Below are 27,741 nucleotides of genomic sequence, written 5' to 3'. Positions count from 1 at the left end.
TTCATGACTAAATACTGCCTACTTTATTTGTGCAGGTGGTCACATTGCTGTCAATGAAAAAACCTGTATGAGTAAATTAAACACAATTCAGCCCTGACTATGTTTAAACAATACAACCAAGTAATTTTGTATTGCCTTTTGAGAATTTTCACTACTTTTTGTTTTATTCTATCTTTGAAACACAAAAAATTACCAATCTAACTATTTTCCCTTTTTCCATTATGAAAATATTGATCTGCCCCTCCTCCAAATGTTTTAAATGGAGCTGAAGTTAAGATGGCTGATATTGTGGATCAGCAACTTGGTTTGTGTACCGTTATTACTACCTGCATCACAGCTCTGGGAATTGTATTTGTTAATGACACAGAACCAGCAGAGACCTCAAAATATTGGGCAAAATAACAGCTCTTAGAACAGGAGAGGTGTGGAAGATTAATATATAGCTATGTATAGGAGCCAAAAGTTTTCCCCCATCAAATTCTACTGTTGTTATGGTACATCTTATTTGGACCTGAAAATTTTATAGCCAGAGCCTGTAGTCTTCACTTATATAAAACTCCAATGTAAGATACAGATCTCCCAGACACAGCACAGATTCTGTGAAGTTCATTATTAAACAAGTGAAATATTTTATTTCAGTATTCACATCTGATAACATTGTCTTTTGTTAATATATTTTGCCAACAGAGGATTACCACCCTAACTGTCACGGTAATTCTTACTGCATGACTTATTGTGCTTTGTAGCTATTTTATTCTGTGTAGTTGCATGTTCATAATTCAGCTGATTTAGGATGTATCTTCATTCATCTGATTTTGACCCTGTTCATCATCATGTATGTGTCTGTTCACTAAATTTTTCCTTACAATGAACATATTGTTGAAAACTAGGGCCAGATTCTTTTCCTATCGAATAATGACAAAACTCCATTGATAGAAGTGCAAGACAGATTAGACATGTAAGGTTCTTAGTATTGCTGTCTCTGTGCACCAGATCCTTCATTTGCTCTGTTCTCAAATCTCTCATTAATTTAAATGGGCGTTCTGAGTGTGCAAGAAGTATAGGATTGGGCACCAGTTAACTTTCTGTTGTCAGCCTTATTTTTCAGGGCAGACAGTTCAGTTATTTTAAATCATATTGGGTGAAAACTTTACACAGAAGTTCACCTTCCCCCCTCCCCCTAAAAAGTAGCCTATTTCAGTTTATAAGCAGGAATACAGGAGAGGGATTTAGTGTGATGATTTCTCCTTCTCTTTCTTGTCAGACACTGTTAAAAGAACTTGTCATATGAAATACTGAAATTTTCCAGTACCTACAGCTCACATCCTGCAGAGTGCGGAGTATTTTCTATGCCTTGCACTCTCACTGACTCCCACTGGAGGTTTATACACATTGGGCCAGAGTTTTTGACTTCACTAGAAACTTAGGGGACCCAGTGTGTCATAGGACACACTTAGAATTTTGCAGAATTAGGCTCCAAAGGAGCTGCAGATTTGATCAAATTAATTTATTCCCTTTTTTGTTTAATTGTTTATCTCTAACATTTTCATTAGGCCTGTTTTGCCATCTTTGTAAATGTTGTTATAATAGTGATGGAATTTGTGTGTTTTTAATGCATCCCCCCATTGTGCAGCTTTTCAGAACAGTAAGCAATCATATAGGCTGTTTCTGCTACAGTTGCTAGCCAAAAGGGGATGAGTTAATGACTCATGACCTCATCCCACAAAGCACTGAACACAGGAGTTTGTCCATTGATTTCAGTAGGCTCTGATGCCAGCTTTACATTTTTCGTACTTTGGGATTCAGTCTTGTTCCCACTGAAATCAATGGAAGCTTTGCCATTTCCATCAATAGGAGCAGCAGCCCCTTCATAAGTTCAAAACCATAACCATGAAATGTTATTTTAACACAGGTTTTTGTGACTCCATATTGTCTGTTGAGAGTTGTCATAAATTAACAACCTGTTTGTAGCTGGTGTTGGTTCTTCCCGTGTTAATAAAGTTTTCTTAAAAAGACTGGTTGTGTTTTTAACAATGGTGATGTTCACACTTATGTGTATCTGATATGTTCTGCAAGAGCTTAGATGGTTCAAAGCTAACAGATTTTTCTGTTTCTGTTTCTGTGTCTAGGGTCCACCAGGGCCACCCGGACCTCAAGGAGCACAAGGACCAAAGGTGATCTTTCTTAGTTAACACATCCTCTTATAAAAGTCCAGGAATTCACTAGCAGAGCTGGGTGAAATTTTTTGACTAAAACTTTTTTCCGGTGAAAAATGTAGATTGGATGACACTGTAACATTTTGCAAATTCATGTTGATTTTACCGAATTGTTTTGGTCAGAAAAGAAGCTAAACAAAATTCTATAAAAATTGAAATGTTTCATTTTGAGATTTTCTAAATGAAATGTTTCAACTTTTGTATTCAAATTACTTTTCCTCTCAAAATTTTCTTTAATTTTTTTTAATGAAAAAAATGCTCAAAAATGAAACAAAATGTTTTATTTAACCCAAAATGATTTTTTCCAATTTTTCAAAATTGCCAGTAAAATATACTGCATAGACGAGCATATACACTTGAAAATATTACATGATGGGACTAATATCATGATATGCATCTTAATTAGTATAAAATGTTTATTTCAATATATGTACACTTTTGGTTGGGTGTTGTGCATTGATGCCCAATAGAAAATCACCCATGCTCAGCCAATGTGGTGCACTGCTGGTGTTCCCTCCCAACTCTGCATTGAGGTTGCTCTGTAGGCCTTCTGCTGTGGAGGAGGGTCCCAAGGTATGGCCTAGTGGTCAGGGAGGGTGATCCACATACTTTTAGAAGTAGCTACTTCACCAGACAATGGCTCCCATGCACACAGCAACATCCAGATTGTTCACACTCTTGGCTGGCAGAAATAATCTGCACTGGGGGCTGTATATGGAAGTGCTTGCCAAAATATGGGGACAGATTAATGCAGCTTTTGTATCATATATATGCACCAGAAAGAGGAAAAACACTGATTCCTGCAGCACGCTATACTGCTGCTCCAAAAAGGAACAGCATATTCTATTCCCCTGACTTGCCACCAAGATCAATATGTGCACAGGGTGCCAGGAGACTGGCTGCAATCCCAAGCCAATTGATCCCATCTCTTTGGTGGTGTGGAGCATTATCAGGCCAACACCATATATGGCATTCAAGACAACTAAGACCATATTCTGCCTTGTATTTGCAGGGATATGCAAGAGTGGAGGAAGTTCCCTTTTCCACTCCAGTAAACCCACACAAAATAGAACAGAGTCTAGCTGTCTGTTTCTCTGTCTACATGTATTTTTCATATAGAAGATGTCTTATTAGCTAACATTTATTAATTGCAAAACAAAATTTGGTTAAATTTGAATAGTCTCTATATTTTCTGTATGATGATGCACACATTAAAGTGCAGCATATAGGAGCTGTATGCTATGCATTTTCCAAATGGGGCTCTGTTTATACAATCTAAATCATGAATTGCTTACACTTACAAAGGGGTTGTTTTTTTTTAAAGCAGAATATGTTGAGTGAACAGTGGATCCTCCCTAAGCTGGTGCAGGATAGCTAACCTATCCAGATAGGATTAAATAAGAGATAATTATTGTAGTTCTTAAGAGCTTATCATATAATGTATCCTCCAGAATATCCTGTTTGGGTAGCAGCAAACTCTCTCAGTGATTATGAGCTCTCGTGAAGAGCAAATACTCTCTTGTGCAGCCCACACTGGAAACAATGCCATTTGTTTTAAATTTATGATGCATCCCATCCCATGATATCATGGGAAAATGCATTATTTTTGGTTTATCAAAAATTGTTCTTGCATTTAAAGGTTTTTCACCAAATGCCAGTATAGATGTAAGTGAGTCAATGCAAGCATTTGTGAGAAAATACTGTCTTTCTGGTTTTCACAAACTGGTGAGGGACAGTATATGTGAGGGCATAGAAAGACATTTCAGTAGGATCTGTGTAGCCTACAGAGTCTCTGCAGCTCCCAGTCAGGGGTGGGTTTCTGAAACTCTGGGGCTACAGTTGCAGAACGTGGCTTCCTTGTCAAAGAGGATACTTTCCCCCTCAGAAATAGCCAAGGTAAACCAGAATTCAGCCTTAAAGAGGTTGGAACCAAAGATCCGACCCCAACTCCCCTATATGTCATCTCCTCTCTTGGGAATGACATTCAGGAATCAGGGCATCTTCCCACATTCTACTGGGGTAGGGAGGCTCTTCCCTGGTTGACTGACACAATCAGATTAGCCAGGCAAGAAATCATAAAGGGTCTGAGTCGTCCATATTTATTCACCCAGGCTGCAACATTGTTGAGCATCCTAAACCATTGCTCATGAGCTTAATCTTATGTTCATTGGTGTGAATGACAAACTCCCATTTGACTTTAATGGTGCAGAGTGGGTGTTTTTTGGGAGGATGGTGGAATTTTTCTCCTGTGTAAGTTAGCCAGTGTGCAGTCAATTTATACCCCTTTCTGTGCCTTACACAATCTAGTTGGGCAGGGCCCATTGTAAGTATTCTGTGTATGTAGATACTGTAGCAGATAAACTTCCACAACAAGTTGACATGTCTCTCTCCTATTCTCTGCAGTGTAATATGCAGCTACGTCATTCATTGTGCTGTCGTGCACTGCTAAGGTGTGGGGTTTGGGGTATTACTGACCAACATAATTTACTTAGCACAGCATAATCTCTCCAATAATTGGAGTAATAAGGGAAGATAACGCAATTCCACCTTATGTCTTACAGGGTGAACCAGGATCCCAAGGAACTCCAGGAGCTGAAGGGGAGCAGGTACATCATGAGTACATCACCTAGGGCCAGACCCTATGAACAATTATGGCTTTTTTTAGAAATAATGTTACTGTACATTCTGGAAGGGGTGGGCTTTAGAATTCATAGTCACATGACATGGCCATATGTGACACATGCAGTGACTATGCAGTGATGCAATAATAAATTCATACCTATCAGAGGCAAAAAGTCACTCTATGTTTTACTGGTTTATCCTTAAACAAATCCAGGATTTTATTGATATGTGAGCATTGTATAAGTCATTTTCATGACAAAGATATGATTTTTCAGGGTCCTAAAGGCTCAAAGGGGGACGTGGGTGAGTCTGGCATGCCAGGAGAAAAGGGAGGAATTGGACTTCCAGGCTTACCAGTAAGTTCGCAAAATCAATTTAATTTAGCTGAAAGCTAATTTGGGTTTTTTAATGATATCTTCCACATTTGGTAATTCTTAAGTGTTTGTACATTTCAGAAGTAGCAGAAAACATAAAATGAAAGTGTTAGTAGTTCCATTTCTAGACTAGGAGGAGGCATGAATAATAGACCAAAAGTTGTTTGCCAGAACTTTTCATTCTATTTATGGGCAAATAAAATGTGGAAAGATGTAGATTAACTGGTATGCTGAACAAATTTATTTGTCCATTGTAAGAGTCATCAATCACAGCAGTGCTTTGACAAAAATAAATGTGGTAACATTCAGGAGAAATGAGCTGCTTGATTACACAAGAAATAGCTTGATACCGGGAATCTCAGTGGCTGACTCATATTCTTGAAGGAGAGAAAGTCTATTTTTGTGTTTATAGAAGGATTTTAAATCTATATAATATATGCTATGTATATTTGTTTGGGGGGGGGTGTATGTGAGTGTGTGTGTATATATATGTATATATATACATACAGATACTAGGGCTGTCAAGCAATTAAAAAAATTAATCGGGATTAATCGCGTAATTAATCGTACTTAAACAGTAAAAGAATACCATTTATTTAAATATTTTTGGATGTTTTCTACATTTTCAAATATATTGATTTCAATTACAACATAGAATAAAAAGTATTTATATTTATTTTTATATTTATATTTATATTTATTTTTGATTACAAGTATTCGCACTGTAAAAAAACAAAAGAAATAGTATTTTTCAATTCACTTAATACAAGTACTGCAGTGCAATCTCTTTATCATGAAAGTTGCACTTACAAATATAGAATGAGGTACAAAAAACCTGCATTCAAAAATAAAACAGTGTAAAATTTTAGAGTCTGCAGTCCACTCAGTCCTACTTCTTATTCAGCCAATCGCTAAGACAAACAAGTTTGTTTACATTTTCAGGAGACAACGCTGCCCGCTTCTTGTTTAATGCTTCAACCACCATTCCAGGGGACATGCATCCATACTGATGACAGGTTCTGCTCGATAACAATCCAAAGCAGTACTGTCTGACACATGTTCATTTTCATCATCTAGGTCAGGTGCCACCAGCAGAAGGTTGATTTTCTTTTTTGGTGGTTCGGGTTCTATAGTTTCCACATCGGAGTGTTGCTTTTTTAAGACTTCTGAAAGCATGTTCCACACCCTGTCCTGATCAGATTTTGGAAGGCACTTCAGATTCTTAAGCCTTGGTCCAGTTAGAAATCTCACATTGGTACCTTCTTTGCATTTTGTGAAATCTACCGTGAAAGTGTTCTTAAAATGAACATGTGCTGGGTCATCATCCGAGACTGCTATAAGATGAAATATATGCAGAATGCAGGTAAAACAGAGCAGGGGACATACAATTCTCCCCCAAGGAGTTCAGTGTCAAATTTAATTAACGCATTTTTTTAATGAGTGTCATCAGCATGGAAGCATGTCCTCTGGAATGGTGACCAAAGCAGGAAGGGCCACACGACTGTTTAGCATATCTGGCATGTAAATATCTTGCAATGCCAGCTACAAAAGTGCCATGCGAACACCTGTTCTCACTTTCTGGTGACATTGTAAATAAGAAGAGGGCAGCATTATCTCCTGTAAATGTAAACAAACTTGCTTGTCTTAGCTATTGGCTGAACAAGAAATAGGACTGAGTGGACTTGTAGGCTCTGAAGTTTTCCATTGTTTTGTTTTTGAGTGCAGTTATGTAACAAAAAAATCTACATTTGTAAGTTTTGCTTTCAAGACAAAGAGATTGCACTAAGTACTTGTATGAGGTGAATTGAAAAATACTATTTCTTTTATCATTTTTACAGTGCAAATATTTATAATAAAAAATAATACACACTTTGATTTCAGTTACAACGCTGACTACAATATATATGAAAATGTAGAAAAACATCCAAAATATTTCATAAATTTCAATTGGTTTTCTATTGTTTAACTGTGCAATTAAAACTGCAATTAATCATGATTAATTTTTTTGATAATTCATTAATCATGAATAATGAGTGTGTATACACACACACACACACACCCCTCCACAATGTATAATGAAATCAGTATATTACAATACAAAGAACTTTTAATAAACTCCTTGCTATCTGCTCTATCTATATTTTTAACCATGCAAGTTAAAATTAATATTTGTAATTGTTTGATAGTCTAGTGCTTACTGGCTATTATCATGGGATTTTGCAATAAGCGTACATTTATAATACATGGTGTCAAGTATGAAAGTCATGACAGTTAGAGATACAATTCCGTTACAAGCAAAACTTTTATTATGAAAAGCATAAATATTTAATTACAAAAATGTTCTTTTCTCTACAGTGAATTCAATTGTTAATAAGACAGAAATTGTTTAATAACTCTTTATAATGATTTTATAGGGAGCCAATGGTATGAAAGGAGAAAAAGGAGATGTTGGTTTGCCTGGTCCTCAAGGTCCTTCTGTAAGTCTTGCCATGCTATTGTGATGTGCTCATTATTGTGGCAGTGGTTCTCCACCTTTTCATTCTGAGGGACACTTCATATGAGAGAAAGAGGGACCTTCATGGATGATCTCTCCTACCAACCCCAACAGTTTCCTACTTTTGGGTTGTTTAAATGTTTCACTCTATGATCGACCGCGGTGGGCAAAGGAGACCACTGATGGACAATAATTTGAGAATCACTGCTCTATACAGACTTCTGGAAAGTAGGTCACTAGTTCACTAACTTAGCCCTATACTATGTTTTAAAAACTATATAAGAATCCAGACCCCCTACATAAGTCATTGACAAAACTCCCATTGGCTTCACTGAGAATAGAAACCATCCCTTCTTGTGTTGAATCATAGAGAGATAAGACAGAGAGTTAAGACTGATGGGAATTTCTTGTCTCAGCAATCTGTTTATCTATCTGTCAGCCTTGTACAGTGAGTACCAGATCTCCAAAGGGCTATAATGATAGTAGGCCCCAATCCAAAGCCCATTAAAGTCAAATGAAGGACTCCCATTGATTTGGTTGAGCATTATATCCGGTCCTTAATGGCTTCAGGGGTGCATCTTTACTGGCATGAATAGTCCCATGGAAATATTCAGAATTACTCACATGAGTAAGTGTTTGCAGTATCAGACATATATGTGGCTCTTCAAAACATTTTACAAACATAAATAAAAACCTCACACAAGGCTCCTGTGATATAGGTAAGTACCATCAGCTCAATATTATAGATCATGAAACTGAAGCAAAGAGGTTAAGCATCTTGTCCAAGACAACAGGCAGCCAATATTAGAGCTAGGATAAGAATTCAAGAGTTGCTGGCTCCCTGTCCTGGCATCTCTAGATCCCATTTCTCACTACAGAGCACAAATGTCTCAATCTAGCTCTGAAGGGAAAATCAATTAGTTTCTTTCCAACATTATGTGTGTGTGGAACACAAAGATCTTGCTGAATTTCCTAGTAGTGTTTTTGTAAAAGGCTTATCCCCCAGAGAAAACAGCCATGGCAATCGTCCTTGTTTTCTTTTCCATCCCACTCCTCTCCACTTCCAGGACAGATTCCCACCATCCATTATCAACCCTTCTCTCTTCGTCCTATTTTATATTTTAAAACCTGCTTTGTTGACACCACACTTAACCTCAGAGGTTTGGCTAGAAAAGTGATTAGCGCTATATGTTAAACCCTAGAACTGGCTGTGCTGCTCGGCAGCCCTCCTGGTAGCTCTCAGTACTGCTCTCATAAGTCACAATTCATAGCTATTTTGGATTGAGCCCAGTGTGAGAAGTGGTGTTAAACATTATAAATACCAGAATGAAATTCTTATTTCTGGATTTGGTGGGATCAGTAAAGTAAACCAGCATGTAATGAACACATGCTGAAAACTGAATAACCTGATTACCTGTTGTAATGACTTCATCATTGGGATTAAGCCTGAACATTTGTGCAAGTAGTGCTTGTTGGACTAAATCAAATAAAAAGGGAGGAAGAGGGCAATCTAGATATGTCCCAAGACTTAAGGTAAATTGTTTAGTTTTATCTCCATTGATCAGGATTGGAAAGGAACCAGGGAATGGCATCCCAGCATTCTTCGCTATTCCTGTAGTATATAGATTGCAAGTGTAGCAGGGAATATGTACCAGAAAATAAAAGAGCCAACAGCATTTGAAGAAGTTTACTACTAGCTAGTGTTTTAAAGTTATCTAATGGTTTGAGTGGAGGACTGGGAGTCAGGAGACCCTGTATTCTGTTTGTAGCTCCGCATCTGACCTGAAGTATGACCTTGGACATGTCATTTTTTTCTCTCTGTACCTCAGATACCCCGTCCATTAAGTGCAAATAATAGCCACGTCTGAGAAGCACTCCAAGTACAAAGCTAAAGATGCCATATATATGTGCAAGTTATGCTGTTACTTTTTAAAGTGCTCTCCAGCAACTGCAGCACTCTGCAGTATTCTTCATCTGAATGGTGACAAACGATGTTAGCAGAGAGCTGGGGAGAAAGAGTCTGACTTCCTGTATTTACAAGGGAGATCCCTTCACTACATGAGCTAATGACATCATTTTCTATATGTAGATCATAGGACCCTCAGGACCACCAGGGCCGCATGGGTCACCAGGCCCTATGGTAAGTCTTTCTTTCCCTCTCCACATTGTAATGCTTGCTTAATAAAAGTGCTGAGAGTACATGACTATTAGAGATGGACCCAAGCCCTGGATTTTGGACCTGTATTTGGATCCTAACCCAAAGTTCTTAGGAAGTGGAGAAATTAATTGTGGGTATAAATGTGTTTCCCTGTTTTGTTCCCCCAGTGGGGTACTTAGCGGTGCAATTATTTATATTGGCACTTGCAATTTATTTTGTAAAAAGAAAAATGCAGGTGCAACTTGTACCTAGAAAAGGCAACAAACCTTTATTTTCTTCATTAAAGATGGAATCTTTATTTTCAGGGACCCCATGGACTGCCTGGCCCAAAGGTAAATGAATAATTGCCTGGATTCCTTAAATCTGTAATGTGCCATGCTATGTTCTTTGTTAACCATAGTGAAGCATGCATCTATGTTGTGTCCTTTGTCTCATTTATTTGTGAAATATTTCTGATACTCTTAAGCCTTTAAGCAGATACTAAAGTAAAAGTTAAAGGATATTTTTGAATTGTAATAATTTATGATGATTGCTTGTGTGTGTTACACATGAGCATAAATTGGACTAGATTTTTATAATTATGATTATGAACTGGTATTAAAATTACCTAGCCTCCTATTTGCTGGTGAGAGTTTCATGCTATTCTAATTAGTGATTTGCAATTGCCTTAAATTACGCTTTAGAACACAGAGGATGAGTGTGTTGTACATGGAGGAGGAGAAATCAAACAAACTGGTTTCCAGATATGCCTCTTTTCCTCTTCCTCTGCTCTCTCTCCCATCTCCTAGGCCTTCCAACACAAGTTCACCTTCCTTCCCACAGTCCCCACTAGGAGTCCCACACCAGGCATCAGTATATATCTTAGTGCTGCTGGAAACACTCCCTCATCCCTAGCATAGAATGTGCGCATGACACATACCCCAGAAACCCTGCAAAAGTTTTAGACAACAGCCAGTTTCCTGAAAACATGGATGATTTTGGAAAGATTAAAAGAAACCATGGTTTAATTTGTATTTTAATTAAATTAACACATTAGTTCAAAAATTTAGTATCACACTCAAGCATAATGAATCCTGTAACAACCATTTTAATCATTACATTTCTCTTTTCATATTCAGCTTTCTAAAAAAGGATTATTTGGTTTTTGAGGTACGGGGGATGAGATAGAAATATCCCTTTTTAAAGGTTTGAGTCACAGTTAGACTATGTCAAACTTTGCCTGGCATTGGAGGCTTGGTTCAGTAATGATCTTCTGAAATCAGTTCTATTTAGGGCTATCAAGCGATTAAAAAAATTAATCATGATTAATCGCACTGTTAAACAAGAATAGAATACCATTTATTTAAATATTTTGGATGTTTTCTACATTTTCAAATATATTGATTTCAATTACATCACAGAATACAAAGTGTACAGTGCTCACTTTATATTTATTTTTGATTACAAGTATTTGCACTGTAAAAAAACAAAAGAAATAGTATTTTCAATTCATCTAATACGAGTACTGTAGTGCAATCTCCTTATCATGAAAGTTGAACTTACAGATATAGAATTATGTACAAAAAACCCTGCATTCAGAAATAAAACAATATAAAATTTTAGAGCCCGCAAGTCTGCTCAGTCCTACTTCTTATTCAGCCAATCGCTAAGACAAGCAAGTTTGTTTACATTTGCAGGAGATAATGCTGCCCGCTTCTTGTTTACAAAGTCACCTGAAAGTGAGAACAGATGTTCCCATGGCACTGTTGTAACCGGCGTCGCAAGTAATTTATGTGCCAGATGTTCCAAAGATTCATATGTCCCTTCATCCTTCAACCACCATTCTAAGGGACATATGTCCATGCTGAAGACGGGTTCTGCTCGATAACAATCCAAAGCAGTATGAACCGACACATGTTCATTTTCATTATCTGAGTCAGATGCCACCAGCAGAAGGTTGATTTTCTTTTTTGGTGGTTTGGGTTCTGTAGTTTCAGCATTGGAGTGTTGCTCTTTTAAGATTTCTGAAAGCATGCTCCACACCCTGTCCTGATCAGATTTTGGAAGGCACTTCAGATTCTTAAACCTTGGGTTGAGTGCTGTAGCTATCTTTAGAAATCTCACATCAGTATGTTCTTTGCGTTTTGTGAAATCTGCAGTGAAAATGTTCTTAAAATGAACAACATGTGCTGGGTCATCATCTGAGACTGCTATAACATGAAATATAAGGCAGAATGTGGATAAAACAGAGCAAGGGACATACAATTCTCCCCAAAGGAGTTCAGTCACAAATTTAATTAATGCATTATTTTATTAACGAGTGTCATCAGCATGGAAGCATGTCCTCTGGAATGGTGGCCGAAGTATGAAGGGGCCTCCGAATGTTTAGCATATTTGGCATGTGAATGACTTGCAATGCCGGCTACAAAAGTGCCATGCAAATGCCTATTCTCACTTTCTGGTGACATTGTAAATAAGAAGAGGGCAGCATTATCTCCTGTAAATGTAAACAAACTTGTTTGTCTTCGCGATTGGCTGAACAAGAAGTAGGACTGAGTGGACTTGTAGGCTCTAAAGTTTTCCATTGTTTTTGAGTGCAGTTATGTAACAAAAAAAATCTACATTTGTAAGTTTCACTTTCATGACAAAGAGATTGCACTACAGTACTTGTATGAGGTGAATTGAAAAATACCGTTTCTTTTGTTTATAATTTTTACAGTGCAAATATTTGTAATGAAAAATAATATACCCTTTGATTTCAATTACAACACAGGCTAAAATATATATATATGAAAATATAGAAAAACATCCAAAATATTTAGTAAATTTTAATTGGTATTCTGTTGTTTAACAGTGCGATTAAAAACTGTGATTAGTCACGATTAATTTTTTTAATCGCAATTAATGTTATTGAGTTAATCGCGTGATTTAACTGTGATTAATTGACAACCCTAGTTCTATTCCAGCTTAGCACCTGTCTTACTTTGGACTTTTGACCTGAGAGTCAAGTTTTTGTAGGATTTCTGCTTCCAAATGTCAGGAAAGGGACAAAGCATGGATATGTCTATTTAAGCTGGAAATTACAATTTCCAGCTCCATTGTAGAGACATCCATTCACTCAAATGGAGGAAGAATAGAGAAATGGCTCCTGTTTTAAGGCAGGGACAAAAGAGACATCACTGAAAGCAGAAGCATAGATTAAATTCTTTTATGGTTTGTTTGTTTGTTTGTTTGTGAGAAACCCTGGGAGCAGGGCACCGTCCTTCGCACAGAGAAAATCCTATGCATTTCCATTTCTCACTGGAAGCAGGTATTGTTAGCACCCTGAGTTGTCTATAGAGCCACCATGCTGTGGTAGTTTTACATAGTGTGAAGATGCCTTTACACATACCCTAGGTTCACCATTATTCACTTCACCATTTTTAATAGAGCGATGTCCAAGTAACTAGATAATCTCAATCTTTCCACAACATCTTTTGTTCTACTATAAATAGCTTTTTTGTGAGATCAGTGAAGGATGGACCCCCAAAATGCATTGTCCCCATACAACACACTGCTCCTCTTAATTTCCTGTTTAACTATGAGTGCTTAAAGGTTTAAAGTATCTTTACATAAGACTGTGTTGCAAATTCCAGTTTGTCATTGGAAGAGAATGTACTTCCACACAAAATGCACCTTTCTGCAGATCTCACTGCAGAAATCAATTATTACTAATCTGAACAAAATACAATCTCTAATATTCTTGTCTAAGGTTTTTCTTTTCTTTTGAATTATCAGTCTATGACAGAAACGTGTGGGCATAGAGGAAACTCAGGAGGCAGGAAAATTACAATTGACCCCACATGAGACAAATACTTCAATAATTATTTAGAAGTGAGTCAGGAAAGTTTTACACAGCAGTTTCTTGTATTATTTCAACACACAGTTGTATTTAAAATGACCAGTCATTGTCTATTGTATATTTTAGCACAGGTCAGTATAATATCTCCATGTAAATTGCCAATAATCTGTGAATGCTGAATTAGTACCTTACACTGAAAAGAACTTGCTTTTGTTTTGAACTGGAATTTGCAGCTACATCTAAGACTGGCTCTCTTCTGTCCCAGCTTAACTACCCATTATAGCACCAAAAAATTGGCATTTATACTTTTACATTTAGGGTGAACCAGGGTTAAATGGTCTTAAAGGATTGAAGGGTGAACCAGGTCAAAAGGGTGACAGAGGGCCCCTTGGTCTTCCAGTAAGTAAAAAAAACTATTCAATTTCAGTGCAAATCACAGACTTTTTCTCTCTACTTTCAACCAACAAATCTGGTTTACTCAACAGCATTTATAAACCTCTATCATGTTGGAGCAGAACATCAGTCTTGTTTTGTTGTATCTAGAGTCTGTACCATTGTCCAAAGTCACATCCTGTAACACACAGTGCTGTCAGTTTCTTTTTGTCACGTGTCAGTGGACAGTGTTAATAGCCTCACGAGGATGCTGTCAGCCCCATTACATTAATCATGTTGTGATTTCAATGTTGTGTGGTGTTTGCTTTAAAAACGTGGTTTTATCAAACACGTTGTGTTTTAATTTTGATGTATCCTCAGTGATATTTCATTGAAGAACTGCCACTAAAGTGGGAGGTTTGCCTGAGTCAGGACTGAGTAAAATTTGAGTAAAGACCTTGGGAATTGGCTTCTAGAATTTTAAAACATTCCCCATTCAGCCAGAGATGCTGGATTTTTTGTTTGGTTGTTTGTTTGTACTTTTGCCTTGTACTGTTCAGAACAGTTTTCATTATATGTACTTGGCATAAATTGATCTTAAAGGGACATAATTGACTTAAAAATCACATTTCCATTTGAAAATTTTGTCCCAAGAGACACCAGAGCTGAAAGTGATTAGAAGAAAAACAATATATTTTATGTTTCCTTTGTGCATTTGACAGCAGTTTGTGAAAAGTCAATTTAACGTTTTCCACTTTATAGTCAATCTGCTTCCCCTGTTGTTGTGTAGATATTGTGCGCAGCAGCATTTTAAAAAAGATCAGAAAAAATCTGGTCAAAAGTTTTTAAAGATTTGCAGAGAGACTCTGAGGAATGTCACCTTTACCAGAAAGATTTTAGTGTCTTTCAGTGAAACTAGCAATTTTCAAGTTGACAAAAAGTCCCTTTGATAATCCAGCAAATAGTTTCCAGTATACCAGTCTTATGTTATTCATATAAAATCCACCAGGGGTCAGCCAGTCCCTGAGGATGTTAAACTGAATAGCCCAAAGTGCAATGCATATCTGCACTTCCAGCCTGGAATTAGATCCAATGTTCATGAACATGCGCTACAATTGTAATTTGCTGGTAAAAATAGGAAACGTCATTGTCTCCTGGGCTCTTGAAAACGAATAAAACCATTGTAATGAGGGCCAAGATTTTGTTGGTGATGTAACACAATTTTCTTCAGCTTAAACTCTTCTTATCGATGTTAAAATGTATATTTTAATTTCATTGCAAAGTAGAGTAGTCAGTATTGTCAGTATTTTATAATTCACATTAGACAACTTGTTAGTTAATTTATAAATTAAGTATATGCATATTAAAGCACAAGAAACACCATAATGTCTGATGTTTGTAACACTAATATATCTAGGGCCTCATTCTGATCTCAGGTACGCTGGTGTAAATCAGGAGTAATTCCATCAGGTCTGTGATGTTACATCAGTGTAAAACCAATGTAACTGAGATCAGAATCCGGCTCTTAATGTTGTATGTAATTTTTTAACTAACATATTGTAATAATGTAATCCTCATTCCAGAACCCCGTAACAGCTTATATTCTGTGTTTAAGTTATGTTTATTCATCAACACCACTTACTAATCTCACATTCTTGTCATTCATGTTATACCCATCATCCATGCTTCCACCTAATCATACAGGGAGCATCTGGCTTAGACGGAAAGCCAGGACCCCGGGTGAGTCCCTTGCATTCCTGTGTCATGCTTTGCTACTGAGTCTATGTGTTTCACAGTGGTCCTATTTGCCTAGTTTATACATGTGACTTACATGGAATGAGGCAAAATTTATCAAGCAACTTACATGATGCTGAATCTGAAGAAAGTCTTGGTACTGGTTAGCAGTGGGGGACAGGTAGTGGCGTGCTCTATAGATGGGGCTCTGAATCTTAATGTATTATGGGGTGAAATTTTGGTTGGAGCTGGCCTAGTTTATATAGGTGTACAGGAAAATCTGTTAAAACGGGGACATGGCTCAGAATATCTAAGTATATTCATCTTCTTTCTGAGCTTTATGTTCATCTTGGATTTACATTGGCCTTGGAAATTGTAGCTTTGTCCCTGAGACTAGCTTTCAAATCCCATGTAAGGAGAACTGCCATTTGAATGAAGCATGCTGTATATCTTCCTTTTCCTGTCTTTTATTTGTACTGTTCCGTCTGACTTCAGTAGTGGAAACCATGCCATGCTTGGAACATCAATTCTGAGCTGAGAAAGCAACAACAAGAAGTGTAAAAAGCAATAGTTTCACTAGCGCTTGTTCTACTTGGTAAAATTAGGCTTCTCTGTATAATCTGAAGCCCTGATGAGTTTTGTACTACCTTCACAAGACCAGGTAATACGGAGTCTGTGAGAGTGGTGCAAAACTTCGACAACTCGATGTTGAGCCTTTTGATATTTACAACAAATGTTAACTGCTGTGGCATTTATAATGATGAAGAAGGAAGGGGAAAAGTGAAGGAACAACATAGCTATGTATTTAAAGGCCTTGTTAAGCCTGTCATTCGTCATTATGGCCTCTTATATTTAATCTACACAATTTTTAGTATAAACCTCCTTGTTTAACCCTTTAACTCCTAGTGGCAGAAATACACTCTACATTTTAAAACCTTTATTAATCTGTTGATTTAAAGCAATAAAGTACAAACCAATTAGATGAAAGATGAGCTACATACATCATAGCTAATAGTTTATAGATGGGATTTTCAAACCCCCTAGTGGATTTGGATGCCCAATTCCCAGCATCATTAAGATTTGACAATCTCAACCTATATTTTCAGCCAGTGGGAGCTGAACTGATCCTAAGGTAGTTCCTGACCAGAATAAATCTGCAATTAAGAACCGCTAACAGATTTCAGGGCATTTGTTTTTCACTACTTGTTTGTTTAATCTTTTAGGGTATGGATGGCCCAGTCGGTCCACATGGCCCAGCAGGTCCTAAAGGAGATAGAGTAAGTACACATTATTCAGATGTTTCTCCTTATGAAGAAAACATTGTGGCAAAATGTTGTTCTAAAACTAATGACACACACAAATGTTAGTGAGCAGAATAGTACCTCCTGTGTTTAAGGGTCAGACTTCCTAAAATAGTTTAAAGTGCATTTTTAATCTGAAACATGTAAAAATAGCACCTTCTTACTCATATGATCTACTCCCTGAGTGTATTCAGTCATATCTGCTTAATTTAGTTACTCAAATAAGTTTTTATTGCTTTTTATTCCTGTTAAAACCTGCCGCGGTCACAAAGATGAGAGGAAGGGAGGTGTATGCTAGTCCTTCTTGTGCAGCAGCAGGAGAATTGTTTCCTGTGTTTCAGTCAGTTACAACAAGGCAAAGATATTGACAATATGCATTGCTAAGGGTATGATCTAAAACAGAGGTCTCCAATCTGTGGGGTGCACCCCCCCTGGGGGGGCACAGAGAAATGTGTGGGGGTAGCTGCTCAAAATAAAGAAGGACAAATCTAGAGTCATCCTAATAGTTGCAACCTGGCCCAGACAAAGATGGTTTCCTTATCTGATATACTTTGCCATTTGCTTACCAATCACTGTCCAGGGCCTTCTGTCTGGATAGGACTAAACCCTTCAGAAAGACCTCCAAATTGATGTCTTGCTTGCAGGTAGATTGAAAGGGCCTGCAGTCTCTAATCAAAGACTTTCTACGTGAATAGCTGACTGCATTAATTCTTGCTATGAATCTGGTAATATTCAAGCACCTACGGACATACATACTCACTCTACGAGGTCCATTTCCACCTCTACGGCATTTCTCAAAAACATACCCATTATTGGAATATGTAAGGCCACTACTTGGCTTGTCTGCATACATTCGCTGAACACTACGCAATAGCTCACGACTCAGCTTCTGATACTGTGTTCGGCTTGGCTGTACTTTCTTCCATACTGGACTCAACACTGAAGCCCCCTCTGCCTTAAGGAGAATTGCTTGGTAGTCACCTAGTGTGGAGCACCTGAAGGGACACTACTTGAAGAAGAAATAGTTACTCACCCTGTGCAGTAACTGTAGTTCTACAAGATGTGTGTCCCTATTGGTGCTCCACTACCACTACCTGCCTGCCTTCCCCACTGCTTTGGAGTTCTCTGCTATAAGGCTTCACAGTAGAGAAGGAACTGAGGGTGGTTTGCCCACGCAGTGCTATACAGCAATGGCACAGGGCAGGAGACTGACAAGCATACATGTGCAGGCCAGATGGACACTGCTATGAGAAATCTCTAGCGCACCTAAAGTGGAGCACCCTTGGGGAGACATCTCAAAGAACTACAATTACTTCAGGATGAGTGACCATTTGTTAGTGCCATACTACATCAGTGAGGCGGGCTTTAAACTAGGTTCACCGGGGGAAGGAGACCAAAACCCTGAGGTAAGTGGGGACCTGGGATACCGGGAGGAAGCACGAGCAGGAGAGCGCGAAAGGGGTGGGCTCCTGCCTCATCCTAAGAAAGCAGGACAAACAGCAAGTTATCTCAAGTGCCTATACACAAATGCAAGAAGCCTGGGAAACAAGCAGGGAGAACTGAAAGTCCTGGCACAGTCAAGGAATTATGATGTGATTGGAATAACAGAGACTTGGTGGGATAACTCACATGACTGGAGTACTGTCATGGTTGGATATAAACAGTTCAGGAAGGACAGGCAGGGCAGAAAAGGTGGGGGAGTTGCATTGTATGTAAGAGAGCAGTATGACTGCTCAGAGCTCCAGTATGAAACTGCAGGAAAAACCGGAGAGTCTCTGGATTAAGTTTAAAAGTGTGAACAACAAGGGTGATGTCGTGGTGGGAGTCTGCTATAGACCACCGGACCAGGGGGATGAGGTGGACGAGGCTTTCTTCCGGCAACTCACGGAAGTTCCCTGGTTCTCATGGGAGACTTCAGTCACCCTGATTTCTGCTGGGGGAGCAATACAGCGGTGCAGAGACAATCCAGGAAGTTTTTGGAAAGCGTAGGGGACAATTTCCTGGTGCAAGTGCTGGAGGAACCAACTAGGGGCAGAACTCTTCTTGACCTTCTGCTCACAAACTGGGAAGAATTAGTAGGGGAAGCAAAAGTGGATGGGAACCTGGGAGGCAGTGGCCATGAGATGGTTGAGTTCAGGATCCTGACACAGGGAAGAAAGAAGAGCAGCAGAATACGGACACTGGACTTCAGAAAAACAGATTTTGACAACCTCAGGGAACTGATGGGCAGGATCCCCTGAGAGAATAACATGAGGGGGAAAGGAGTCCAAGAGAGCTGGCTGTATTTTAGAGAATGCTTATTGAGGTTACAGGGACAAACCATCCCGACGTGTAGAAAGAATAGTAAATATGGCAGGCAACCAGCTTGGCTGAACCGTGAAATCCTTGCTGATCTTAAACACAAAAAAGAAGCTTACAAGAAGTGGAAGATTGGACAAATGACCAGGGAAGAGGATAAAAATATTGCTCAGGCATGCAGGAGTGAAATCAGGAAGGCCAAATCACACTTGGAGTTGCAACTAGCAAGAGATGTTAAGAGTAACAAGAACGGTTTCTTGTTAGCAACAAGAAGAAAGTCAAGGAAAGTGTGGGCCCCTTACTGAATGAGGGAGGCAACCTAGTGACAGAGGATGTGGAAAAAGCTAATGTACTCAATGCTTTTTTTGCCTCTGTCTTCACGAACAAGGTCAGCTCCCAGACTACTGCACTGGGCAGCACAGCATGGGGAGGAGGTGACCAGCCCTCTGTGGAGAAAGAAGTGAAAAGCTGGAGGAGCACAAGTCCATGGGGCCGGATGCACTGCATCTGAGAGTGCTAAAGGCGTTGGCGGATGTGATTGCAGAGCCATTGGCCATTATCTTTGAAAACTCATGGCAATCGGGGGAGGTCCCGGATGACTGGAAAAAGACTAATGTAGCACCCACCTTTAAAAAAGGGAAGGAGGAGCATCCTGGGAACTATAGGCCAGTCAGCCTGGAAAAATCATGGAGCAGGTCCTCAAGGAATCAATTCTGAAGCACTTGGAGGAGAGGAAAGTGATCAGGAACAGTCAGCATGGATTCACCAAGGGCAAGTCATGCCTCACTAATCTAATTGCCTTCTATGACGAGATAACTGGCTCTGTGGATGAGGGGAAAGCAATGGATGTGTTGTTCCTTGACCTTAGCAAAGCTTTTGACACGGTCTCCCACAGTATTCTTGCTGACCACACATTCATCTACTTAGGTTGTAGGAGATGCTTCTGTTGTTCACTAACAAAGAGGAATCCAGGGTAATGGGTATTTTGCAATCACAGATCAGGAAGAAACTAGTAAGACTCCTGCATTCTGAATGTTGCACAGAACAGGTTTTTGGTCAGTTTCATTGTCTTGTGTGCCTAGAATGATGGAGAAAATGGAGAAAGCAGAAGACAGTGTGATTTGATTGTGTACATGCACAATATCAAAAAGCTCAGTGCTCCATATTTATGACTGCTGAGTCATCCAGTGAGGAACAGGGATTTTTACAGTTCTTGTTCTTAGAGGATCTGAGGGGTGTCCTCAAAATCTGGAAAGCATCATTTAATTATCACTGTTTTTTAAGGTAGAAGCTAGAAACTGAGCCTGTTCCCATTGAAAATCCGTAGGAAATTTCCTATCGATTTCAGTCTAAATAAGATGGGGGCCAGGGATTTTAACTATGAGCCTGTCAACCTTAACGCCACTTTAAATTTGCAGAAAAAAACAAAAGATGATACTTGATACTGACTAAAATCTCCTAGGAGTCGCAAACCCAGAATTACGTCTGTTTGGATTTCTAACAAACAGCTGTGGTAACACTATTTCAGACCTGCCATACTGAAGTCATTGCTATATGGCCTGGATCCAATTTGCTTTAACAGCAGCTCATCCGAGACAGATCTGCATGACTTGAGGATTCATTTTTGCAAAAATATGTGGTGAGATATAAGATGTAGACATGTCCTGTAGTCCAAAGCAGGTACAGTAGCTAATGTTGCCACTCAGTTTAGTTTAATGGTCTTGAGGGCCCTAGCTTATTTTTTGTAGGGGATTACATTACTCAAGTCTTCTTTGAAAGAGAGACATCTCTGTGTAGTGTAAGAACATAAACATGAAGAGCCACGTGTTAAGCAGCAACTAGAGAACTCCCTAATCAAGAAGTTCCTATGTTTATTAAGCTCCTTGCTGTGACACATCCCGGTCTTCTCTGGTAAACTGTGGAGGACCAAGAATTCTGTAACCACTCTAAACCTTTTTTAAAAAAGAGAAAAAAAAAAGAGTGAAAAGATTAAAACTTAAATTATAAACCATTTTTTTTGTTCTCTGTTTGTGAAGTTCCCAACACAATGGGGTCCTGGTCCATGATTAGGGCTCCTATGCACTACAGTAATATAAATAACAAATAAAACTAATAATAAATCAATTAAATGATGGGGGGTGGAAAGAAGTTTTTTTGTAGGTGACAGGCTTGCAGAGCTCCTGCCTGAATAATTATTTAATGCTGTTGGGGTTTTGCTGTGGCATTTGTTATGAGTCGGAGTGCCTAGACTTTTGTAAAAATGTCTTTTTAAACTATTTAAATTGAAATAAATAATAAATGCACTATCAGCTATTTTAATGCATCGTTACAATTTGCACATGCACTTATTGAGCTTCTGTATGCAAAAACAGGAGCACAATCATTTTGTCCTTGGACCTCAACTTCTACATTTCAAAATAATGGGCCATAGTATGGCTGCTGGATATCATGGTACAGGATCATGGTACATGATGACAACTAAATCTTTGGTTCAGGAACAGAAGCTAGTGTTAAGTTGGAAGGCTATACAGATGTTTCAAGGTGAAATGTTGAGGAAGGGTCAGTTGCAAATACAAAGTAAATTGTAAATCCACATATTATACTTATAATTTGGAAAGCTAATCTCGCTTTTTAAAAGACACTGTAGTTGAGTGCAGATTTAGGACTCCTTAAATGTTTCAGGGAGCAAGGAAAATCAAATTAAAATATAATTCCAAATTAAAATAAAATTCCCTTAACTATATGGATTCATTTTTGTATATACAGATTTTGGGCAGTGATGGAGTCACTTGATCTAATAACATTTACCATTCTGTGGCATGTGGCAGAAGGAACATTGTCCAGATCTGAATTTTTTCGAGTTTAGCTATTTCACTAGAATATCAAACACTGACTACTCCTATTTAGATGGAGGCAGTGTGATCTAAAGAACTGGTTCAGGGGACTCCAAGACAGGAAATTATCTAATGCTGGATCTGGCAATAATTCACTGCATAGTCTTGGTAAAGTCATTTAATTTCTCTTGGCCCAATTCAATTCTGGCATAAGGGAATACAACTCCCATTGACTCCAGTCAGAGTTGCACCTATTTAATCCAGAGCTGAATTTGATGCTCTTTGTCTAAGTTTCTCCCTCTGTAAAACTGGGATGGTGATAATTGCCTAACCACCCTATATGGTTATTGTGAGAATAGTGCTTTAAAAATGTAAGATGTTGTATAAGCTTTGCAAATTATTATCATCTGTTTTATGGGAATATAATACTCTCAGATGACCATGGGCAGCATTTCAGGATGACACTTTGTGCACAATGATATATTTGTATGTGATGCTTCTTGTTGTAAAAGAGATATGACAATGAATTAAAATTTGTAAAACACTTTGATATTCTGGTATGAAAGGTGCTACATACATTCACATTTTTATTAGTACACTGAAAATATCAGCATTGCCATTTCACCAGGAACTGCAGGAGTTTTTACTACAGCCATCTCTGCTTATATTTTAATGATTTTTCTAACCAAAAATGGAATTGATTGTTTAATAATAGATATAAAGGCTGGCTGGAAGCCCTAACAACATCTAATTTACATTTTTCAGAGTAACAGCCGTGTTAGTCTGTATTCGCAAAAAGAAAAGGAGTACTTGTGGCACCTTAGAGACTAACCAATTTATTTGAGCATGAGCTTTCGTGAGCTACAGCTCACTTCATCGGATGCATACCGTGGAAACTGCAGCATGCACGGTATGCATCCGATGAAGTGAGCTGTAGCTCACGAAAGCTCATGCTCAAATAAATTGGTTAGTCTCTAAGGTGCCACAAGTACTCCTTTTCTTTTTGCTAATTTACATTGTCTGTTTGCCAGTAAACTCTATTTTCCCTCTGGACAATCAAACATTTTGGAGTATTTGTATTTTATATATTCCCTATGGCTAATCATCCAATAACTAATGTAAATTTCAGCGATAATGTTGTCAGACAAAACGGCTTCTCCAGTCTCTTATTAGTTCAAAAGGTCTTGAAAGATTCACACTTAATGAAATAGGAATTGCAAGGGATTCTCATCTGTGTGGCAAAGTTTTGTCTCTGAACTTAGCTCTTTTCAGGACCTCAAACATGTGGCTTGCCTAAAACTTCTGTCACTAAAGACATTCAGAATATGTTAGTGTTTCTGACAACACATTTATTTATTTAAAAATCTTCTCAGTGGGGTGGTCTCATGAGATCTCCATCTAGTTTGTGTGCAGGTTCTAGGGAGACACCAAATATAGTGTTGTTCCTGCAAATACAGTACTTCAGCACAACACAGAACAACATAATTCAGGACACTGGATCTAAAATGGCAGGAAACAACACTGACGAGCGACAAATTGTTACTTTTGCACTGGCAAGATTCTGAAAATAAAAGATTAAGAGTTTCTTAAAACTAGACTGTGAAAGTCTGTTTCCGTGAAGCAAGTAGTTTATTTCACTGTTCGGGGCAGCAATCCCAAAGTCTTCCCCCCCCATCCTTAATCCATCCTAATCCATAGCCACTGATAGCATGAGCCCATGTTCCAAACACCTTTCTGCAGGTGCTTCACATTGGAGGTAGAAAATCTATAGGGTACATATCCAGTTCGATCCTTGTGTATAATAGATGGGATGACTTCCCTGAACTGATTTGCCAAACCCTTTGCCAGTATTTTTATGTCTACCATATGTTTAGCAAGATACGGGCCTATTTTGAGAGGACTCCATATGGTCTAGATCAAAAGGACATTAACTAGTCTTGATGAATCTCAAATATGGATCAGAGAACTTTGTAGCTGTTATATTAAGTAGGTTAGCAAATCTCTTAGCTTCTTCTGGCAGAAAGTGCTGAGGCCCCAGGGGATTAATTTTGTAAATCAGCTGTTACTTCTAGTACCTCCTGTTGTTTTACAAGGGTATCTAGTCTCGCTGCCTAGTCAGAAACAGTTGGGAGATCAACGGAATCAAGAAAGACCTTAATCGGACACTTAGTCTCATCCAAACTGCGGCACATATAAGGAGCTATAATCTTCATCAAAAAGTAAAGTATCTAAACTTGATCAAATGTCAGTCCCCCAATGCATCCTTTGTTGCTGTGATTATTAAACAAGAGATTCTTTCAGCTATTTTTTTTTCTGAAGCCTCCTTGCTGTTACTACCCAAGCAATATAATTTACACTTCAGTGGTACATTCTCAGAGCAGTGCACAGGGATTCATCCATGACTCCCAAAGATAACACACACATCTAAGTCTGTGCTTTTAAAACGTACCCTTTCTATTAATAATGGATAATAAATAATCTAGATTTTTAGAGTACATTTCACCAAGAGGCAGACAGTTCATCTACCACTGAACTGTAGTAATGTCTGGGATGGAACATGGTGTCTTTCCATGCCGGGAACATTACACGAAAGCTTTGTTTGTATTAAGGAAAAGAAGTGAAAAAGATACTCAAGCGACACTCCAGGGGGAACCTAGTCAAACAAGAAGCCTTGAAAACCGTACGTGACCAGGACCTCTCTTTTCTGTCTCATGTAAAACACAACACCTCCAGCAGCACAGTCCCACCAAAAGGCTATGCTGGAGTGTTGGTTCAGTACTTAGTGAGAGGGAAGAATACCATGGAAAGCAAACCTTTCATTATTTACTGCAGCAGGCTTGATGTTTCTTGGAGTCTCCCATCTCGTTGCTCCCCAGGCATATCTATGTTTAGCGTACACGATTTAACATGATCACCACCAGAGGTCCTGCAGCAGCACTGATGCAGAGCCATGTGTCAGCTAATTTGAAAGGTGTTTTTTTTCTGTCAGTCACCTTGAAAAACACTAAGCCCAGTATGGATTCCAACCTTACATTTGTTTTCTAGAGATTTCGTTTCATTCTGGAAATGCTTCCTCTGGACTGGCTTGTAAAAAGTGATGTGCATAGTTGCTTTAACAGCATCCCTCTTTGGAAACTCTCTCTTCTTCCATTGACTTCAGTGGGGAGTGGGATCGGACTCTCGGTGAGAATCACTTCCGTTTGTCTCACCACGGGTTAGAATTTTTATTTAATGTATCTGAGCAGCTAAATGTATGGTTCTACATATGGTATGGTCTTCACGATATTACTGTTAATAATATTGCCTGTTACACACAAGCCTTGGTTGACAGTAATTTTGTGGTTCATCATAGCAAATCTCAGCTGTTTAGCCAGAGTGGGATGCAAGGTATTGAGCACCCACAGCTTTCATTACAGTATTGGGCTCCTCCTGAAGGCCCAGTACTCCAGCTGCTATGAGCTCACAGCGCTGGCTGGAAGTTAATAACACTGAATAAGTTAATAACACTGAATGCATCCAATGAAGTGAGCTGTAGCTAACAAAAGCTTATGCTCAAATAAATTTGTTAGTCTCTGAGGTGCCACAAGTCCTCCTTTTCTTTTTGCAGATACAAACTAACACGGCTGCTACTCTGAAACTGGATGTTTAGCGACTACATACATTTTTGGAACTAAACAAACTACACAAAATAGTATTAATACATGATAATGTTTACCTTTATCACAGTTGCCATTTATCATACTGTACTGGCTTATCTTTAGTTGCCCAGAAAGAGATACAATCAGTGTGTCTGAACATAGGAATATACAGCCCTGTCATTTTCATTTAACTATTTACTGAAAATCAGATTTGCAGATATTATCCAGACAAAGGATTAGAGATAAATAGGCTTCCACTTTTGAGCAAGAGGGATTATTTTAACACGAAGAGACTGTTTGTGATTGAATCAGATGTGTGTTTTTAACCTTTTTCCTAGGGTGAAAAGGGAGCTGTTGGTGACCCTGGACCCAGAGGACCATATGGTTTGCCTGTAAGTTGCATGGAACTTGTACACATTGCAACTTTCACCACTCCTTGATTAAACTTTGCTGTATTTTATGACCATTTTCCATCCAGCAGTGTAATTAGTTGAGAGTGGTGAGAGCAGATGATAATCCGTGACAATGCAAAGTCCTGAGCTTGAAGCAGGCCCATATCACAAACTTATGCAGATTCCTAAACATACATACATCTGTGCAAAAGTAATGGAATGGGGCTAACAAACCAAAAAGAAAGAGGAAATCTAGAGTTAAGTGCCCCTTATTCTGCAATTTATGCCATTTTGATTATGTATGGTCGACACATGTTGTTAGATGCCCTGAGACCACCAAAATAGACTGGCAAAGAGCTCAGGACAGAGTGTAGCCATGGAAGTTTTTGTGATTTTCTTAATGTCTTATTCAGATTTCTTTGATGCAACAATATTTTGCTGTTACTATTTTTTGTGTTGTTTGTGTGTGGAAGATTTTGGTTTGCTTTGATTTTTTGCATTTCTGTGTACTTGGGATGGGAGAACTTTAAAAGGTTCATAGTTTGGGTTTGGTTTGGATAAATATTTAGAAGTTCAGATGATTACCTAAAGCTTATCCAAACCTCTCAAGTTTGCACATTTGGCTTAGAAGTCTCACTGATTTTCTTACAGTATTTTGGTACTTGTTTCCTGATCAGAAACCAGAAGTGATAAAAGTTTTATCTGACTATACCAGAGCAAGCAACTTCAAGGCAGGGTTGGGCTGGAGGGGGGATCCTTTTTTCTATAAGTTAGTTAACTAGTTTACCCATCCCTAACATATGTAGACCAGGGCTTCAGTTGATGTAAATCAGCATAGCTCCACTGAAGTCAATTGAACTACCCTGGTTTAGCCCGGCTGAGGATCTAGCTCAGTGTGTGTGCACATGTATATCTACTGTGTGCATTGACACAAAGGCTGTGGTGTGTTACAAACACAGATCTGTTCCAGCTTTGGTAAGATCACAGTGGTTCCACTGCAATTATATTGGGTCATTATTTACAAAGGCAGAGTTTTATACATCTCCTCTCCAGTTTCATTTGTTTGAACTGGATTCTCTCAAGACTGAACAGGGAGTTGTAATTTACATCACCCTGCACTAGAGAGTCTCTCAGTATGAGAGCAGGTGGTGGTGTTGCCACCATATTCCTTTGACAGTTTGCCACAGTAGGGCAGTTTTATTTTCATCTGGAAGTTCCATAGGAGCCCTTGTGAGAGGTTGCTGAGGGAATGTGCTAAGACAGTGCACCCCCTGGCCATGCCCCTTTCCTAGCTACCGCTGCCCCTTTGAGAGGTGAGTTGGATTCTGATAGTTTCCTCAACACCAGCGAGTGTTAATACCTTTTACCACCACAATCTCTCCACTGGTAGTGGACTTTCTCCCTCTGGGGCTGTGAGCAGGTCAGGTAAACCTGGGCCAAATCTGACCCATATTTATGTTTCCAAAAGATGAAGGAACACAGAGTACA

At 38.7% G+C, this 27,741-nt stretch overlaps 1 protein-coding gene across 1 annotated transcript in view; it reads left to right on the top strand.

Annotated features, from left to right (window-relative positions):
• The window catches only part of COL25A1 (collagen type XXV alpha 1 chain), a 427,499-nt gene that overhangs the window by 380,056 nt on the left and 19,702 nt on the right, over window positions 1-27,741 (top strand). The window contains exons 24-32 of the mRNA XM_075127572.1: window positions 688-711; window positions 2,130-2,174; window positions 4,778-4,822; window positions 5,114-5,194; window positions 7,627-7,689; window positions 9,796-9,846; window positions 10,170-10,196; window positions 17,014-17,067; window positions 26,200-26,253. Of these exons, the coding sequence (XP_074983673.1) occupies window positions 688-711; window positions 2,130-2,174; window positions 4,778-4,822; window positions 5,114-5,194; window positions 7,627-7,689; window positions 9,796-9,846; window positions 10,170-10,196; window positions 17,014-17,067; window positions 26,200-26,253 (444 nt within the window). The remainder of the gene's footprint in view (window positions 1-687; window positions 712-2,129; window positions 2,175-4,777; window positions 4,823-5,113; window positions 5,195-7,626; window positions 7,690-9,795; window positions 9,847-10,169; window positions 10,197-17,013; window positions 17,068-26,199; window positions 26,254-27,741) is intronic.

This window comes from Caretta caretta, chromosome 4 (assembly GCF_965140235.1).
Source record: "Caretta caretta isolate rCarCar2 chromosome 4, rCarCar1.hap1, whole genome shotgun sequence".
Classification (NCBI taxonomy): domain Eukaryota; kingdom Metazoa; phylum Chordata; order Testudines; family Cheloniidae; genus Caretta; species Caretta caretta.
This window is presented reverse-complemented; position numbering and strand designations above follow the sequence as displayed.